The sequence below is a fragment of the Schistocerca gregaria genome, chromosome X, assembly GCF_023897955.1.
Source record: "Schistocerca gregaria isolate iqSchGreg1 chromosome X, iqSchGreg1.2, whole genome shotgun sequence".
Lineage (NCBI taxonomy): Eukaryota > Metazoa > Arthropoda > Insecta > Orthoptera > Acrididae > Schistocerca > Schistocerca gregaria.
The window spans coordinates 569,066,812-569,085,743 of record NC_064931.1 but is presented as its reverse complement, the minus strand read 5'-3'; the positions used below and the strand labels follow the sequence as shown (position 1 = coordinate 569,085,743).

The 18,932-nt window shown below is 36.7% G+C and overlaps 1 protein-coding gene across 17 annotated transcripts in view; it reads right to left on the bottom strand.

Moving 5' to 3' along the window:
* Positions 1-18,932, bottom strand: part of LOC126299340 (catenin delta-2) — a 468,367-nt gene that overhangs the window by 24,867 nt on the left and 424,568 nt on the right. For all 17 annotated transcript variants that reach the window (XM_049991178.1, XM_049991175.1, XM_049991184.1 and 14 more), the window contains 4 exons: positions 8,782-8,924; positions 8,451-8,703; positions 8,230-8,368; positions 5,129-5,474 (listed from right to left, as the gene is read on the bottom strand). In XM_049991178.1, the coding sequence (XP_049847135.1) occupies positions 5,129-5,474; positions 8,230-8,368; positions 8,451-8,703; positions 8,782-8,924 (881 nt within the window). The remainder of the gene's footprint in view (positions 1-5,128; positions 5,475-8,229; positions 8,369-8,450; positions 8,704-8,781; positions 8,925-18,932) is intronic.

Below are 18,932 nucleotides of genomic sequence, written 5' to 3'. Positions count from 1 at the left end.
CTTAAGGTGAGACAGACATCTGTAGTTGTCATCAAATACTAGTTCTAAAACAACAAACTGTTGAAAATAGTTACTTCTCAGATTAATTTCACGTAGAAAAATTATTCTAACAACAGCAAAAACAGACATGTGATTTTCTCAGAGCAGAATTTTAAGTGCCAGTTAATTGCCCATTTTTGAATCCATGTAGACATTAACCTGTCGGTGTCAAACATGGTTTAGGAATAAAGTGAGTTAGAAAATTGATAAACTTTTCCAACAAACAATCAGTTTAGTCACTACTGGAACAACTGCCTCTAGGCAAGCTAAAATTCCATCTAAAAAGTTCTCTTCAGAAATGCTACTCTGCCAACTGGAGAGCATAATTATTATAAAATTTCAAAACTATAACTTGTTACTATGAAAGAATTATTTGCTTTGGTACTCAATACCTCATTTTCGATGGTAGGCATACCAAAAATTTTATGATTACATCATTAAAATTTACTGTGGTATGCAGTTTAGTACTGAATGCAGTGAATTTATTTTTTCTACGGACGAGGGAAAAGAGAAATTACGTATCAATAACCTGGTATAACCCATTTGGCCTAGAATGCGCTTAAACACTGTTGTACTGATTCAGAAATGTTTATAGACTGCTACGTAACACTAAAAATGAATTACACTTAAATCCACATATACATTTATCTTAATAGTGACTATATTAGCTAGGAATGGTGGATAATCATTCACTTCATCAGCTGATGACAATGCACAACCAATATTACACACAAATGATTAGCCATATCTCTACATCTACAAATATACCTCACAGGACACTGTAGTCATGCCAGAGGGTACTTTATTCCAATAATAATGAGTTGCTATCTTATTCCATGCATGTACTGCACACAGGAAGAATGACTTTATATACTCCTGCATATTCACAAATCTCTCTGTATCTTATTGTCATGGTCATTATGTGGCATATACAGTGGTGGCACTAGATTTGTTGCAGTCTTTCTCGAATACTGGTTATCCAACTTTATGGACAGGGTTTTGCTTGTAAGTTGCCATTTTTCTTCCAAAGGTTCCCATTAAATTTCCCAATCATCTATGTTACACCTCCACATTTCCTATACCAACCCATTACAATAGTAGCAGCCCATCCCTGAAATCATTCACTGTCTACTGTTCTGCAACCCTGACAAGAATGCCAATGATAGACCAGATCTCACACTAGTGACTTGCATATGATTTCTTTTAAATATGCACAGCAGTTGCCCAGAACTGCGATTGAGACACAATGATCTAAAAACTTGCTGACGTAGGAAGAACAACAATATGAGTATATAGGACATGGATACAACTTTTGGTCAAAAACCTAAAGGAACAAAAGCTAGGAGGCAACAACCACTACATAGATTGACCAACTACTCAACATCCCGACAGAATGCAATGTTACTGGGCATCAATACAATTAAAATCTCACTGAGAAGATAAGGTAGTTAAAAATCGGATTTGCAATGCTATCCATGGGTGTTAAAACTACTGTGAACAATAGCCAGTATGTGTAACAGAAAAACCAATGGGAAATTCTTTACATTTCTCTCTCACCACACTAAAATATAATGCGTCAAATGTAGACACATTACGCCAAAATGTCACATATGAAATAACTGTAATCACTGTGATATTCAGTTAACATTTTCTCAGATTTAAAATTTGTTCACTGTCACGGCAAAGTTTACAGGAGTATCTTCTAATTAATTAGCTGTTTTGGCATAGTAAAAAGGAAATACAACTGAAGCCTGTGTCCTACAGGTAACAGAAAGAAAATTTTTAATTTACAGTAATAATCCCAAATCTATGTGGTATACCAGAATAATGCTCCACACTGGCTGTTTGAAAGAAACAATTGTGACTGACAGTTTCAGCATTTATGCTATTTTCGAACACTTCGTGCTTGGTCTGTTATATGCACTCAAACTGGATTATGTGCGATGTTGTCATTATCTCTCTTCATAAGCAGAGTGGCATACTGCCTTCTACACAGATGATCTTGCACAAAATCAATAAAACATAATATAATTTTATGTCTTATCATTTGTGCCGTATCACATTCCACTTGTTATATGTTTTTGCTGTATGCCACTTTGCATAAGAGGAGAGTTAATGATGACATGCCACTTAATCTCATTTGAGTTTGATGCAAGATACATTTCAAAGCAGTGTAAACGCCGAAACTGACAGCCACAGTTAAGAGTAAACAATGTGTTTCAGAATAGCCAGTGCAGAATAACAACCATAAAGAAAAATTAAACAAGCTGAGGACCTGGCAGCAACAAAGTTGTATGAAGAACTTTGCTGTTTTGTAACAAACATAGGGACAGGTTATTTGAGAAACAAAATAGGTTTATATAATAAATGCACAGCTAGAGACCATTTCTGCGAATTGATAAAACTTCTCTATTATTCAGTCAGCACCTTTCACAAAGACCTCTCGGTGGCAGCACAAATTGAAGGGGCAACTACAAACCACAAATGGGGGCATTACGGCCTGTCCATTTTTCACTGGACATGCCATCACATACAGACAAAATTCAATGTAGAAAGTCAGAAAACCAATGTTGTACTTTACTAAAAAGAACTTTCAGCACTGGAGAATAATTAGAGAATTCTCCAACAATGTCATCCTCCAAATTAGATGTGTTCTCTGAGAACTGGCAACATGTAAAAAACACTATGCTACAAATAAAAATAGAGAATTAAACACCACCATTAGCATTCATTTTAAAATTATAATCTGCAAGGAAAGGGCTCTGAAAATGTGCTGATTAACCACAAAAATACTGTTATTTGATGTGCACTAATAATATATCTTAAGATTAAGTGACCTTCGACTTTTCAATAATTAGTACACATGCAGTGAATAAAGGTACATTTGTCTCATCGTCCAATGTACACCAATCAGTTACAGCAATATGACCCCCATAGTGGTGTGTTTGGACCAGCTTGTGTCATGTGGGAGGTACAAGGCACAGAACAAAACTCATGTAACAAGAGTTAGCAATACAAGACCATTTGGTTTATTTTGTGCAAAGTAACCGGACAGACAAAACACTGCTAAACATCCTGTTGATGGTGAGGTAATTTGTGATTAAGAACACAATTATTTCCATTATTTGACTTAACACAGTTTAAGGAACTCATAAAAAACCTATATCTGAATGGTCTGAAGGTGATTTGAAAGCCAATCTTCTCAAATGCTAATGCAGTGCCTAAACAATTAGAGTGCTTTGCATGATGAAAGAGAATCGTCGAAACTGTAGCCTTGTGTAAATCTGAAGGTTGTGATGACCTGTATATAGAAATGAGTACACAGAAAGAGCACAACCCACTTGAGGTTTACATGCTGCTGTTACTCATATTTATCAAACGTGGTGGAATGGTTGGTTGGTTGGTTTGGGGAAGGAGACCGCACAGCGAGGTCATCGGTCTCATCGGATTAGGGAAGGACGAGGAAGGAAGTCGGCAGTGCCCTTTGAAAGGAACCATTCCGGCATTTGCCTGGAGCGATTTAGGGAAATCACGGAAAACCTAAATCATGATGGCCGGCCGCAGGATTGAACCGTCGTCCTCCCGAATGCGAGTCCAGTGTTTAACCAGTGCTCCACCTTGCTCGGTGTGTGGTGGGATGACAAACTGTCAGTATACGCTGAAGCACTGGATGTTTACATCTGGCTAAACAATATGGATATCAGAGCCTTGTCCAATATGTAAAGTTGACTATGTGGCAGCCTGTCACCCAGCTGACAGTAAAGTACGACACTGCGGAAGGGAAACATATTTTGAAACGCATTATTAATCACCCAGTGATGTAATTAGAGCCAGAAGAGAATTTCTCAAAAGTGTTTCATTCTTGTCCAACAGTGTCAGTTATGATTGTAGCAGACATGGAAAGATTAGGGTTTGCTCATGGATCAACAGAAATGAGTTGCTTGTTAGATAAATCACACTATGTCATGATACGGCATCTTGTCGTACAACACCTATTCAACATATGCACCACTTGACAACAGAGGGGATCGTGAAAGTTGTAAACTGCATCAATATTAAGGCTCAACACTTGCAAACATACATGGTATTTTCATTCAGCACAATTGCCCATGTCACAGAAGGCCTGGAATCTAGTACACTGATTTCATGAGTTTCCTCATAAATGCTAGAGTATGTTCTGGCCCCCAAATTTAAGGATGTCAACCACATCAAATGTGAGTTGAGATGTCACTGAGCATTTGCTCACAGTCTATAAACCATTATACTGTAATACATAAGCATTGCCCACTCATGTTGCCTCTATTTATGATCACACACCATGGACTTTTACGATATATTCTGTGATAATTTATTGCTCATATGTGCCAAAGGTTGATCAACACACTTTTAGCTAGGTTGACATAACACACTGGATAATCAGTGGGCAGTGTCCTACTGTTCTACACCTATCATACGATTGTACCCCACTAAGTATCTACTTGAATTAAAATGTTGTCCCACTGAAAAGCAGTTCTTTGATAGAGGATGAGCAACATGTCTAGTCAAGTATATGGAATTTGACAAGCCTGAACAAAAATGTAACTACTGGACTTCATTTGACAGTCTAACTTAGGTTGAGTCACAAATTTTTGTTATGTCTCTTATACTTTTCATAGAAGACTAATTTGCAAATGCTCTCCGCTTATTAGTAACAGAACCTTACTCTTTGAGCATATAGTTGTTCAAATAATGAACCAAGAATATGAAGTACTGACAATACAACCGCATAAAAGAATTATAACAACATACACTGATATGAAAGTGTCATCGTAATAATGTAGTGCCCTGTGATGAACTGCAACCATCCACGGAGAAATTATGATATTATTGATCTACTGTTAAGGACTATAAGTATGACTAAATTACTTTTTTTTTTTTTAATGTCTTAGATACACGAAATATGTCTTAGCAGTAAGTGGTGTGTGTGTGTGTGTGTGTGTGTGTGTGTGTGTGTGTGTGTGTGTGTGTGTGTGTGTGTGTGTGAGAGAGAGAGAGAGAGAGAGAGAAGCACCTTTCTTTCTTTAAGCATGCAGTTAAGCTAGAAACACACCTGCTGGTACATGGGCGGGCCAGGACTGCGAGATGTACTGTTTACATTTGTTGGGCGCTGCATCGTCCTGTCTTCATATCGTGTTCCTCCCTGGCTAGCCATTGGTCGATTCAGTGTGCTGTTAGCATTATTTGGAGAATTAGGTCCAGCATTTCGAGCAGCTATTGTTTTGGTAACAAAATCCTGCTCTTTCCAACCATGTTTCTTGTAAACCTCTCTAAGTTCTTGATGTTGCCACATAGTGAAAAGAACTTGACCAGCAAACTTCAGGACCCTCGGCGTATACTTCTGACGTTGTCTTGTTATATTCATCAAGCGTTCCACACCGCCAGCTTCCAGCAATGACCTGTATAATCATACACCACACAATAAGCCTCATGAACGTAGCTTTAAAAGGATAAGAATGGATTCATCCTAACAGTTAACACAAAGGGTTTTTGGGAAACTGTAAATTAATTACACTAGAGCTAATGTGTAATCTGATGACATCAGTCCTTTTTGAAGTATTTTAGGTATTCCTTCAGCTCCCTATCAGTTTCCAAAATCTACTGGCATGAAATGAATTATGTTCTCACTGAAACTACACAATTATTTTTGTTGGTTTTGTCAGTCCAAAATTTGTTTCCTACCATGGGATCTTTTGGTATGTACCTACATGATAATTATGAAGATTAAGTCTTGACAGTGAATGGCATTAGGCAGTTTCCCTTGAAATTTTGAACAGAATTGCTTCCATTGGTTTAGCAATATGTCAGTAGGTACTGGCAAGCATAAGCAAAAGAATCACACTTGCATGTCTTTGAAGAACTTCTAACTACTGGCAGATAATTATACTCTACCACCTTGTCATAAAGAGGTTCTTTTCAGTTCTAATGCATTATTTGTCATAGGGTATTAGAGCATGGCTATTTTTTATGTTCAGTTGTGCTGCTACAATGTGACAAGTTCAATCAACTTTGTGACTGGTATCAAGCAGTATACTATAGATGTGCTCTTGCACAGCACTGAAAGACAAAAATGGGAGTAACTAATGTACAGAAAATGATACACGTATCTGTTCTGAGCAAGGTAAGGAACAATTGCAGGCATGGAGTTCAATAGGTACTTTTTTGAAGGTGACAACAGCTATCAAACAAATCTGACCAATATCCAAATTCGCAGTCACATTTCTTCTGTGGCAGACCCTACAGAAGGTATCTTTCAGTAGAGCTTAAGAAAACTAGTGTAGTAAACTACTCATACACTGGCAGTGAGTTGACAATTTTGATGAAAATTGCTACAGCATGAGTACGGACAGAAAATTTATGTGAAAAATTAGCAATTTTGAGTGAAATAATGCAAAATTGGTTATTTTTATGCAGTATAAAAAATTTGTAATTTTGCTGTATACAAACGTTAAAAATCTGAGGCCAGTAATTCACTTTTATTCATAACTGATAGTTATTAAACGTTAAATTTGCGTTTTAACTTCAAGTCTCCTCAAAGCCGAGGTCTGAGTATACTCTTAACCTGTCAGTTCATTTCCTGTGCAACGAACTTTGATATCATGACAAAAATAACACCAAAATTAGCAAATATAACATGGAATTTGTGAAAAAACATATAACATGGAATTTGTGAAGAAAACACAAACACCAAATCTGCCAAGAAAATCTAGAATTCGATTTAAAAATCAGCAAATTTTAAAACGTCATTGAATTTCACAAAAAACATTAAATTTGGCAAAAACAATAAAAATGAATTTGGTTAAAAAGCACTTAACACAGCAAAAATGAAACAAAATTTGGGAAAAACACTGAATTTAGCAAAAAATCCAAGACAAAATTGTGCAAAACATGAGATTGAATCTGGCAAGAAAAATAACACCAGATTTGGCAAAGAATAATTTGGAAAAAATAAGTTATAAAATAACATCAAGTTAGGAAAAAATAACACCAAATTTGGCAAAATATAACACTGAATTTGGCCATAAAATAAGAAGGCTTTTTCCCGTCCCTAAGTATAAGGACATTGTTTAATATCTAAAAACAGTCACATACCAAGACAAATAGTTCTATAGTAATGTGGGTAGCCTTACTTTTTTTCATTTTTGTGGAGGAAGTATTTGCAATTCTTATTACACCGACCCACAGCATTTATTCTGGCATATAAAAAGAAAATAATGGATTCACATTTCAACCCCAACAGCTGAGGACAAGATGTCATTAACTTTGGTTTAAAACTGATTATGAAGCACTACACAGACCATCTGAGAGTAAACTTTTGATCAAATATTAGCTGTTGGGCAATCTACTTCGTATGTATTGCAAAATCAGACAGTCACATGGATGATTTACTTCTACAGCTGATACACACTCATTGACCCAACAGTATCTTTCCCAGTCTACTGGCTATCATTTCTCAAAAGTGATTTCTCAACATGTATTACATCCAAAGTTATGGCAGCTGTTAGATGAACAATGCACACTGCCAAATTGTCCATTCATAGAAACTTAAGGATCAAACTATCCACGTGTCTTAATCTTTTCAAAATCACAGATGGATTAATGTTTCCAATATAAAAAGGGTTTTTGCCGTTTCAGAAATAAAAATGTGTCATCAGAAGGTAAAGAAATATGCAAATGCATAATCATCATCATCATCATCATCATGTTTCCCAAGTCATACGACATGATGTTTACATTACATCCTCTACATATTTCCTAATGGTGCTATTGTCCTTTAGTAAATAATGGTAAAAACAAATGCAAGCCTGCTGCAACTTTTCAGCATGTTGTGTGAACCAATGGATTCTGCTGAAACAGATTGAGCCCTTTTGTGTGTGTTGAGACACCCAAATTGATAGATCTTGATATAACAGATTTATATCTCCCACATCATGGGGGGGGGGGGGGGGGGGGGAACACATGATATTCAAAATTTAGAAACAACTGAACACTGAAATCTTGATATAACTATTGTTCAAAAAGAAAGGAAAAAGTATAAATATTATATATGGTAAATATTAATAGAGTATGTTATTCCTAGAGCAAACCTAGTTTGAACAACACTTATAAAAATCATATTTTAGGAACAATCACAGTATAGGCAAGCTCACAAACCTAGAGAATTCTGCATTCTTCTTTATTACTTCATTCAATGTTGCAAGTACAGCAGCAATGGTATCGTCTGATGTTCCCTGATCATGTTGTGGATTTCCGGACGGTAATTTCTGTACAAGATCTCGCATAGCATACTTCCCTGAAACAGATAAACATTAAAATTAAAAGCAAGTAGTTCTGTACAGAAACTTTTTAGACAATCCTGTGGCTCCTAATAATACCTATCAGTTCCTTGTTTCGCTGGTCAATTGCCAAATTTCTCAGAGCTGTTGCTACAGCACAGACAACCCGGTCAACTTCCATTCGCAGAAGCTCAACCAGAATTGGAAGACCCTTTTCTTTCCTCACTGCTGCTCTTATTTCAATACTTGGTTGCCAATAACACGCAGCAAGGTTTTGCAGTGCACCTGCAGCTGCCTCCAATGTTTCTGGATTCGAGCAGCTTTGCAAGAGAGAGAGGTAAGACTGAACAACCTAAGTAAAAGAAAATTATGATCAGGATCAAGAAACAACAACATAACAATGTAAAGAAGTACAAGTTTTCTTCCTTACTTCAGGCTGCCAGAGAAGTTCCATTCCTTTGACAGGTTCTAGTCGTTGATTTGTGCTTCGGCTGCTTGCAGCTGTTTCCTTCTGTTGAATGGGCTGTGCGTCTTTTTTCTTTTTGCTTGCACCAAAGCAGCCCAAATTGTCACCTATAAGAACAGGAAATAATGGACATGAGTTTCAAAACTACTGACAGCAATGAATCCAATTCTATTTGTGGCTACTACTAAAAATCATTACGGAAGCCCCATAGTTTCACTACAAAACTGACACCTACTTATCTGAAAAGTGTGTGTCCCCACAAAACACGATAAATGCATGTTACAGGCACTTTTTTTCACTAAGATTCACCTACATCATGCTTAAGCAAGTGTGGTTGTGGTAAATATGTGGCAAGCTACCAATAACCGAGATGTTTCCTTTGGGTCTGAAAGGAATGAAACTTTCATTTCTCTTTGCTAAAAACTGATGGCTATAATACTGTCAACAGGTAGAGTAATAGTTCTGATTGGGACGGATGAGGTGTGACATGTCATGTTGTGGCACGAGTTCACCACAGACAGCTCCGGAAAACTACATGCAAGTCAAATCAGAATACACATATCAGGATTTACGTCTATGCTTCTCTGACAGGAAATAGAGCACCAATTATTTGAAGATGAGAGATTATATTCTTTCAGAGGTAATATGGATACACTTTTAGCAAGTGACTATGTTGATTAGAAGATACAGACGTTTTCCTATTAGTTTAAAGTTTCACTACATTTCACCCCGATGTAATCAACTATTAACTTTTACTTCAAAAGAAATCTTGCAACAGGAAGAGAAAGTAATTTTTTAATGCACATCTAGAAGTGGTGCAATAAATTAATTTGAATCCTACCCTGTACTGTCCTTCCTTATGATCTACAATTACATAGAATATGCACCCTCCATCAACTTTCTTGAGTAGTCCTCTCAACTTAAAGAATTATCTCCAAGCTCACAAGGAATTGAAATGCATATGGACGGACACGGGCACGGACGTGCGCGCACGCTCTCTCTCTCTCTCTCTCTCTCTCTCTCTCTCTCTCACACACACACACACACACACACACACACACACACACACACACACACTGTATTCCATGGACCAATGAGCTACAGAACATTGAAAGGGTTAAAATACAAAAGCAAAATGAGGCACAGGGAACAACCGAATTAAATTTCACACATGCATTTATCTCTAATTACACAGCTGCAGTTACAAAAAAACAATAATTGTTCATGCAAAGATAGTTACTACTTCATATGGTAACCGAATGGCTCCAACTACACGCACACATACACGCAAGCCTAATCTGTACAAGACAATGTATTAACAGCACTTCACAAATAACAAGACAGAAGTTCATACTATAAAGTGATATAATGGAATAAAAAATTCAAATGACACAGCTCTGACAAAAAAGTAACAGCATTACACTTCTTGAAGCAAATGTCTGTAACTATGAACCTCACATATAGCACAATAACATACTGCATATTGCAATCATAAAGACAAAACTTCAGTTTCAATGAATCATTTCACTTATTAATTTTTTTCACCCTGCGCACTTTCAGAAAATCAAAGATTTGTACCTCAATTTTCAGAAGCCATTAATACCCACACACAAGATGTTGCAAAGCTGCACTGAAATATAAAGCAAACACTAAAAACCAATGAAAAGCACTAGCATGTGCAATTAACAATGTAATGTATTAAACAATAATGTATTTGATGCTACATGTATTCTAACATGTGAGGAAAAAAAAAACTTAGCGAAGTTCCTTGTGTTTCTGCATATCTTTGATCCATATTATGGAAGGAGAGGGAGGGAGAGATATATCACACCTGTTTGAGGGGTAAGGGGCGAGGGGTGAGGAGAGGAGAGATAACTGGGAGAGATGAACTTTCAGTAATGAAGCATTCTATTTAATTGCAAATGAGAACATTTGTTCATCAAATCGAACCCCACAAATCCAAATAAATTTCACAGATCTTATGGGAATATCAATGAAAGGTAATTCAACGCTGTAGAAAAAACACAGTTAATTATAAAGCTGCTAAAAGAAAATGTAAAATTACATGACAGTTTCAACAGCAGGCATGCACATCAGAACACCTATTATTGGTGTAAAATACCACACCCCTTATTATGCACATAAAAGAAAGTAACTTTTCCTTACATGCAGAAGACAAAAAATTGAAGCAAAGATATAAAAGAAGTAATTGCCAAACGAAAAGAGGAACCAGCCTGTGTAGGTGAATGTGTACACTCATAACCTCTCTCAGTGTGAGGAGGGGGGGAGGGCAGGAGAAGAGAGAGCGCCCACACACACACACACACACACACACACACACACACACACACACACACACAAAATGGTATTGAATACACCAAAATGTATTTCCTAAAGTGTACATAATTTTTCATTATCTATTACATTAGCAGAACCATGTCTTCATAGTCTTCGGGACCAACACTCATGATCCTAGGCATTATGTAACTTGACTATAAATTTGTGGAAATTGAGTTCAACAACCAACTTGTTTTTGAGCCCCTGTAACATTTTGATGTTTTACACTGCAAGAAAAAATGTAATTTTTTCAGCTTCTATCTGACATACAATAATAAATGAATACAGTCTCATTTAGACACACAGTGAATGAACATGGGTGTATGACAATATAAAATGTTTGTTTACATAAATTGCTCTTGCTAGAAAACTATTAAATAGGATGTCAAAGCCAATATCTTGCACTGCAGTCAGTTAAATATAGGTAGAATACTTTATGAACTAAGCAGATGCAACACACGACACTAAGATACATTTCTACATAATCATGTATGATTTATTAAGGAACACTAGTTACATATATTATCACAATAAATACTAAAAGAAATCACATTTACTGAAGTCAAAGAAGGAGAGAGAAAGAAGGAAGTGAGTGTTAAAATTTCTTAATTTCTACACAGTCCAGTAACATTAATGTGAGCACCTGTCAAAAGTCTCAAGAACCACCTATTGCAGCATGGATCACAGTGAGACATGCTGTAAGAGAGTCAATAAGGTTCTGGAAGGTAGCAACAGAGATGTGGAGATATGCAAACTCCAGTCACACTAGGTTTCTCAGTTGAGGATCCACGGAGCGAACAGCCTAATCAGGGTGGTCCCACAGATTCTCAACTGGGTCTAAATCTGGGGAGTCTGGCAGAAAGGGGAGTACATTAAACTCATTCTGGTGCTCTTCAATCCATGCATTTATACTGAGAGCAGTGTGACAAGTCACATTGCCCTGCTGGTAGATGCCATTATGCCGAAGAAAAAACCAGCTTCATATAGGGCTGGACATGGTCCCCAAGGATTGACACATACTTGTGTTGATCCACTATGCCTCCCAGAATGATCAGCTCACCCAGGGAATACCGTAAAAACATTCCCGAGACCGCAACGATACCTCCTCTAGCATGGACCCCTATGTTAATTGTTGCAGAGTGTTTGCCGTCTATCTGATGGAGCATAAAATGTGATTCATCTGATCGGGCCACCTATAACAACTCAGTGAATGTCCAGTTGTGATATTCCCATGTGAATTTCAGCCTTCATCATCGCTGACCAGCAGCCACCATGGATGCATGAACCAGATGCCTGCTGTGAAGACACATACACAGCAATGTTCACTGAATGGCCATTGAGGCGATACTGTTGATAAACCCTTGGTTCCTCTGGGTGGTCAGCTGCTCAACAGTGCACATCTATTCACCTGTAAATATCTATGCAGCCATTGTTCACCCTTGTCTTTTATGGCCTGTGGTGCACCACAGATCCACAGATGTCTTGGCACCACTTTTGGATAGCACCATTTTGCTATGTATGATATACTTTAACCACAGTGGCACATGAACAGTTTACAAACTTGACCATTTCAGAAATGCTTCCACCCTTGCTGCCAAAGCTCTTGATCATGTTGTTTTGACTGTCAGATAAATTGCTCCATTTTCACATTATGACAACAACAGCACTGTTTCCCGAAGCCCGAAACACGCTTTACATACCCTCTGCTGCTAGTGCTACCAACTGCCAACTGCATGATGACATTAAACATAGGCGGTAGTTACAGTAACGTGACTATACCATGTATAATGCAAAAGGGATAGCATTACTGCATTGTGTAGTGAGCTTTCAAAAAACTTGGGTGCAGAATCATTTTCCAGAGTCAAAGAAGGTGAAAATGTGGTTCTAACAGAACAATAAAGAATGTGTGAAAAGGTGAGAATCTCTGTGTCAGCAGGAAAGGTGATGACAACAGCCTTGTAAAACTTCAACTGTGTCTTGTTGGTCAGTTACCTACAATCACAGCACACACATCATTAAATCACTGTCCTACATATTTTTTCAGTTACACACACATTTCAGACATTACATTCGCTCTCCAATCTTTAGGAACCTGTCTATGTTGAGATAATGCTCACACATCTGTGTTACAGTGAACAGACCTCTCATTAGTTGAGTATCCCATGTTTGGCACCTCTACGGAGGTACTAGTTACACATTATTTAAGTTATACCTCAGAGTTCGAAGACAAGCACTTTTATGACTACAGTATATAAATAACATACAAAAAGAACACTCCCGTTTTCTGAGCAAAGTGAGTAGAAACTGGATGGAGAGTGGAGCTACATACAAATGTGAAAGAATTATTTACGTATGAAAAGATAATGCGAAGTTCAAAACTTTGCTGCACAACTTTTTAAGAAGTGCTAAGTCCTCAATTCTGTGAAATATTTGTCTTAACAAACTCCAAACTCCACTCATCAAAAACTCAACCAATTGTGCACAGCAGAAATATCACACACATGTGCCCAAATGACTGGGGTCTGTGGTTTTTTACTGCAGAAGAATAATACAGAGTAAGTCAAACAGAACTTCTCAACTTTGGAATGATATAGACATTTATTGAGATAACTTCAAGAATCAGTAGACACATCATTTTGTAGCAAACAACCTCAGGCATCACATAAAAGTGTCAAGTGTCATTTTGGTTTGATGTGACTACCATATGTAATATGGCAGACATCCCACTGGCAATTAATTTCTTCCCAAACTTGTACCTCGTGCAGCAGTAGTGTAGATTCAATTTTTGAGGTTGGCTAAATTGGTAGGTGAAGAACATACACATGGTCTTTAATTAAAGCCCAGAGAAAGAAATCCAGTGATGTCAAGTCTGGGGAGTGAGGTGGGCACACGTTTGGCCCTTTGCGGCCAATTCACTGACCTGGGAAGCGATTATCTAGGAAACCTTGAACTTCCGTGAGGAAATTAGGTGGTACACTGTCTTGCTGGTAGTAAACCAGACTATTTCAGTCATCTTCATTGATCTGTGGAATTAATAAGTTATCACACACATATCCAGGTACACAATACCAGTGACAGTTTTTTCCACGAGGAAGAAAGGGCCATATACTTTCAATTTCTTATGGGCACAAAACTCATTAACTTCGGGTCTGTCACAAATGTGTTCCAGGGTTGCGCATGGATTTTCACTGGCCTGTATTCTACAGTTGTGGGTGTTCACCAAGTCACTGGTGAAATTCTGACTCACTGCTGAAGATTATTGCATTAAGGAATGTTTCGTTGTGCTCTGCACCAGTGAAACCAGACGTTTTAAATGTGCACTGCGCTGGCACTCCTGGTGGCGGGAGGGAGTACAGGTGCACTTTGTGACTCAAACTTGAGGTTGCTTGCTATAAAATGACACATCTATCAATTCTGTAAGTTATTTCAATAAATTTCTAGATGATTCCACAGCTGTAAAGTCCTTTTTGACTCATATTGTACATACTGTTGTTCAAAGGCGTATAGAAATTACTTTACAAAAAACCCACTGAGATTGTACTGAAAAAGTAACAATTACTTGCAAAGTTTGGAAGTTTATGCAGTGTAAATCTGAGTGGTTATTCAAAGGGAAGTGAATTAGGAGGCAATAATAATTCTGAGTTTCTCCCTTATGCATTACAAGTTCTTTGAAATTCAAAAGCACTTATTAAACTGAAAATATAAACAATTTCAAAACAGGCCATTAGCTAAAAGAAAGTGGTATGTGGTTCCAGTTTTCTCTACATAACACACTTGTGAATTTAACTGTCAGCCTGTAAGTACACTGATCCAGCCTACAAGTGAACTGATCATAAACACACACGCACACACGCACGCACGCACACACACACACACACACACACACACACACACACACACACAAAGGGAAGTAGGAGATCAGCATAAAGAAGATAAAATGATGATATAGGCTTTTAAAATCTAACAAGACGTTATTGTCAGTGTAGCACACAAACCAGAACAAATGTTATCTGGCAAATTGATTGACCTGGATAATTTCACATAGTAAAGCTGACAAACACTGTAGCCCCATGAATGCAACATCAGTCAATAAAATGTAGTAACAGAGAGTGCATAAACACTATTGTAAATTATCAGTGCATTAATTTCTGTGGGAGAAGAGTACCTAATAATTCTGAGCTTTGAGGAAACAGGCTATTGAGCATGCGCACTGACAAAATTATTGTTAGCTGCACATGTAAGAGGTTTACAGAACTCAAAAGCAGTTTGTGTAATTATTACTTGTACAGTTGCTTACCTTGACAGAGGCTGTATGCTACAAAAAAAGTGGAATAAGAAAATATATAACTGACAGGAGAAGATAATGTAATAATTTGTTTTACAAATAATATGGGATAGTTATCTCTACAAGACAGAATTTTAAAGTTATATATAAAGAAGAAACCAAAAACCTCAACAACAATATATAAAAGGAAAAGACAGGTCAATTGAAATCCTATACCATAAATACACACAACATCTGCATTAAATGAAATTAACTATATACTGAAGCTACTCTGAATTGCTTTACTGCATGTGGTTTAGACAAATGTGAAAGTTCTAATGCATTCATAATCTCATGTACAACATGGAAATAATAGGAGGTTAATGTTATGGCAAATTTGTTACTCATGATTTATGTTATACCTCCTTTCACTACTCCAATTTATTATTGCTACCACACATACTTCTCGTTCATGTATCACATTAAAATATCAGTTAAAAGTAAATGCCACACCCTAAAATAAAATTTGAAGGCTTTTTATATACCACCAAAGATTAAACTAAAAATAAATTTTTCTCTCTATTTATCCACTTTCAGGCTTGAGTGTGAAATGTGAATGGCCCTATTCACAACAAAATCACCAGTATTAAGAAATGTACAGCCAGTCCTATACATTCTACGATTAACTGCATCTAATTCTGAATATACCTATGGAAAACCTATGTCTCCCTTTCATAACTAAATGGGAGAACAGTAAATTCACACACACTTAGTACGTACAATGTATTGTCTGCAAAAATGGAAACAGACCAAGTATTTTTATATGTAGATATGCTGAGCCATTAGATCACCTTAAAGCATGTGTGTTACAGGTGCAAAACAAAAGCCCACAAATAAAGTTAAAATAAATAAATAAAAAATAAAAATCTATTACCTTAAAAGATATGAATTCCACACACTAGCGACAAAAGTAAATGCTGCATCATGCAAAAACAGAATACTGCTTAATATTAAATAGGCCACTGAGAACTGAACTACAATGAGCAAATTTAATGTGCAATGGCATATTTTAAAACACATGTGCAATGACATGCTCTAAAACAACAATTTAAAAAAATCAAAGTTTGTCAACAACAGAAGTAATAAACAATGAACAAGCACAACATTCAAATCGACTACAGGATATGGGCAAAATATAAACTCTCTAGGTTTTGGTCTACATGCTATGTCAATGAAACACATGATACAGACAACTAACAAACTGTAAGGCCTGCATAACATCTCAAATCAGATAACATATGTACACCATATTCAACATAAAACATCCGTTCTAACATGACAACTGGTGTAATTTTACTGAAACTCATATAAAACTGCATAGTTCATAAAAATATATAATTAAGTAAGGGTCTGACATGTAACAGCTACAATGATTCATTACATTATTTCCACACATAGCAGGCTACTTCATACATCACTAAAATGATAGAGGTGCTGCAGCAAATGTCACAGCAACACATGACTGAGGAAAATTACAACTTCACCTCATCCTCACATATACCAACATTTCTGTGAAGCATTCTTGCAAAGATTCAAGAATAATTCCTTTTAGTGTCCTCAATTAAAGTTGTTGCAAGAGAGTGGAGATTTGAAGTTATGGGAAAGGCAGTTGATGCAGAACAGGAGATTGTTTCTGTCACTAAAATGAAGCTGCCCTCAACCCAAAGATTTGCTTGAACAACACAGAGATTTACTCAGCATGGTCCTACAAAGATGGTATGCTCTTGACCTCCCTCAATCTTTGCGTTAACCAGTAAGTTACAGGGGGACCTTCAATACAATATGGACTCCACACCATGGTGGTGCTAAATGGGTTTTTTTCACGATACAAATCACTTTCAGAAGTGAAAGAAGCAGTAAATGACAGAGAAATGTTCTAGGGTCACCTGAGGATCAAACCTCAAACCTTTGGATTTCTAGTTCGAAACTTATTCATACAACCACTGAGCCGCACACACTGCCATTACTGGACTCTAATCCCACTTCAAATTTAATGCAGAGTGCCAAAATCACTAAACCTTATCCTTCTTGAACTGATATTTATGGATCAGGAACCTTATCCTTCTTGAACTGATATTTATGGATCAGGAATGTTAACACTTAAGCTTCTATTGCCTGGCACTTAAGAAAACTGTAATTTTTCCATTCAACTGGTGCGTGATTAAACTCTAAATCTGTTTTGGGAAGAGTGGGGAATACATTTACCAGGAAGTATATTTTCTGTCACTTTGAAGAGTCTGACAGCTGGCAGAATAATGTAGCTAAAATTTTTATCTTGCTGAAAACAAGTTTTTTTGAACATATCCTGTGTTTGAACTCAATTTATACTATAGTTGACATAGATTTCTTATTTATTGCACTGTGTACTCTATCTTCTTTCCCAGTAATCTATCATTTTTATAACATCTAGATTGCAACAAAGACCCCAGCCTTGTTTAGCTAGTATTATGTAATCTCCATCATATTTCTTACGTATTTCTAAGTCAATGACATATACTTGCTGAACTCCCAGGTTCAGGCTATCAAGCCAGCTCTAACCCAAGGGGACTTGTCTGTGCTAAGGACAGAATTTCAAAAAAGGAAACTAGACAATCTGTATCACTTATTCTGAGAACAGTTTTGCTCTCCCTTCCAAACAACTTACACCAAAGTTCCTCCTAGTTTTTAAAAGTAATTTTTAAAAGTCTCTTTTGCACATGAAGAGCTTTTATAATGGTTTAATTCTCTTTACAAGAAATAGTTCATTTTCTATGGCTGATTCTCCTGTTCCCCCCTCCCACACCCTCTTCCTAAAATTCCGTATCGGTTTTATTTTACTGTCGAAGTACAACATATTTCAGGATTTCTTTTTTACAACTTTTCTTAATATGTTACAGTACTCATAATGTGAAACTACTTCCAAGTGCATTATTCATTCCGGTTATTTAGTAGATTTATCTTAACATTGCATTTGTTTTGAGTGTGGCAGGACAACTTCCCTTTTTTTAAAAAAAAAATAAAAAAAAAATATAGCATTTATTATTTGTGGACCCCAGGGAATTGTCATTTTAGAAAGGGCTTACTTAGGCAATAATTAAAAGGTCTCTCGGGAAGTTATGGAGTGAAGTGAAAGTAACTCATTATTTTACCTTCTGCTACTACACATATCAGTATATAGTTTCTACAAAAGTTGTTGCATTTATCCATAAAAACGGTGACTATTATTACAACTGTTCTTATTGACATTCCACTAGCAGTCAATAAATACTAATGTCATGTCAGATGTGAGGAGTGGGTATTTCAGGTATGTATTCAATGCTGTACAGTAAACAAATGTGACAAAAAGACCATAAATTGCAGGAGAAATAGTTATGAAGTACATTTGTATGAAATGATATGAAGATAATTCAGAGAAAAAGGCAAGATTTAATTTAATGCAAATCTCATTTCTCTGAGGCAAATTCTTATCACTCTG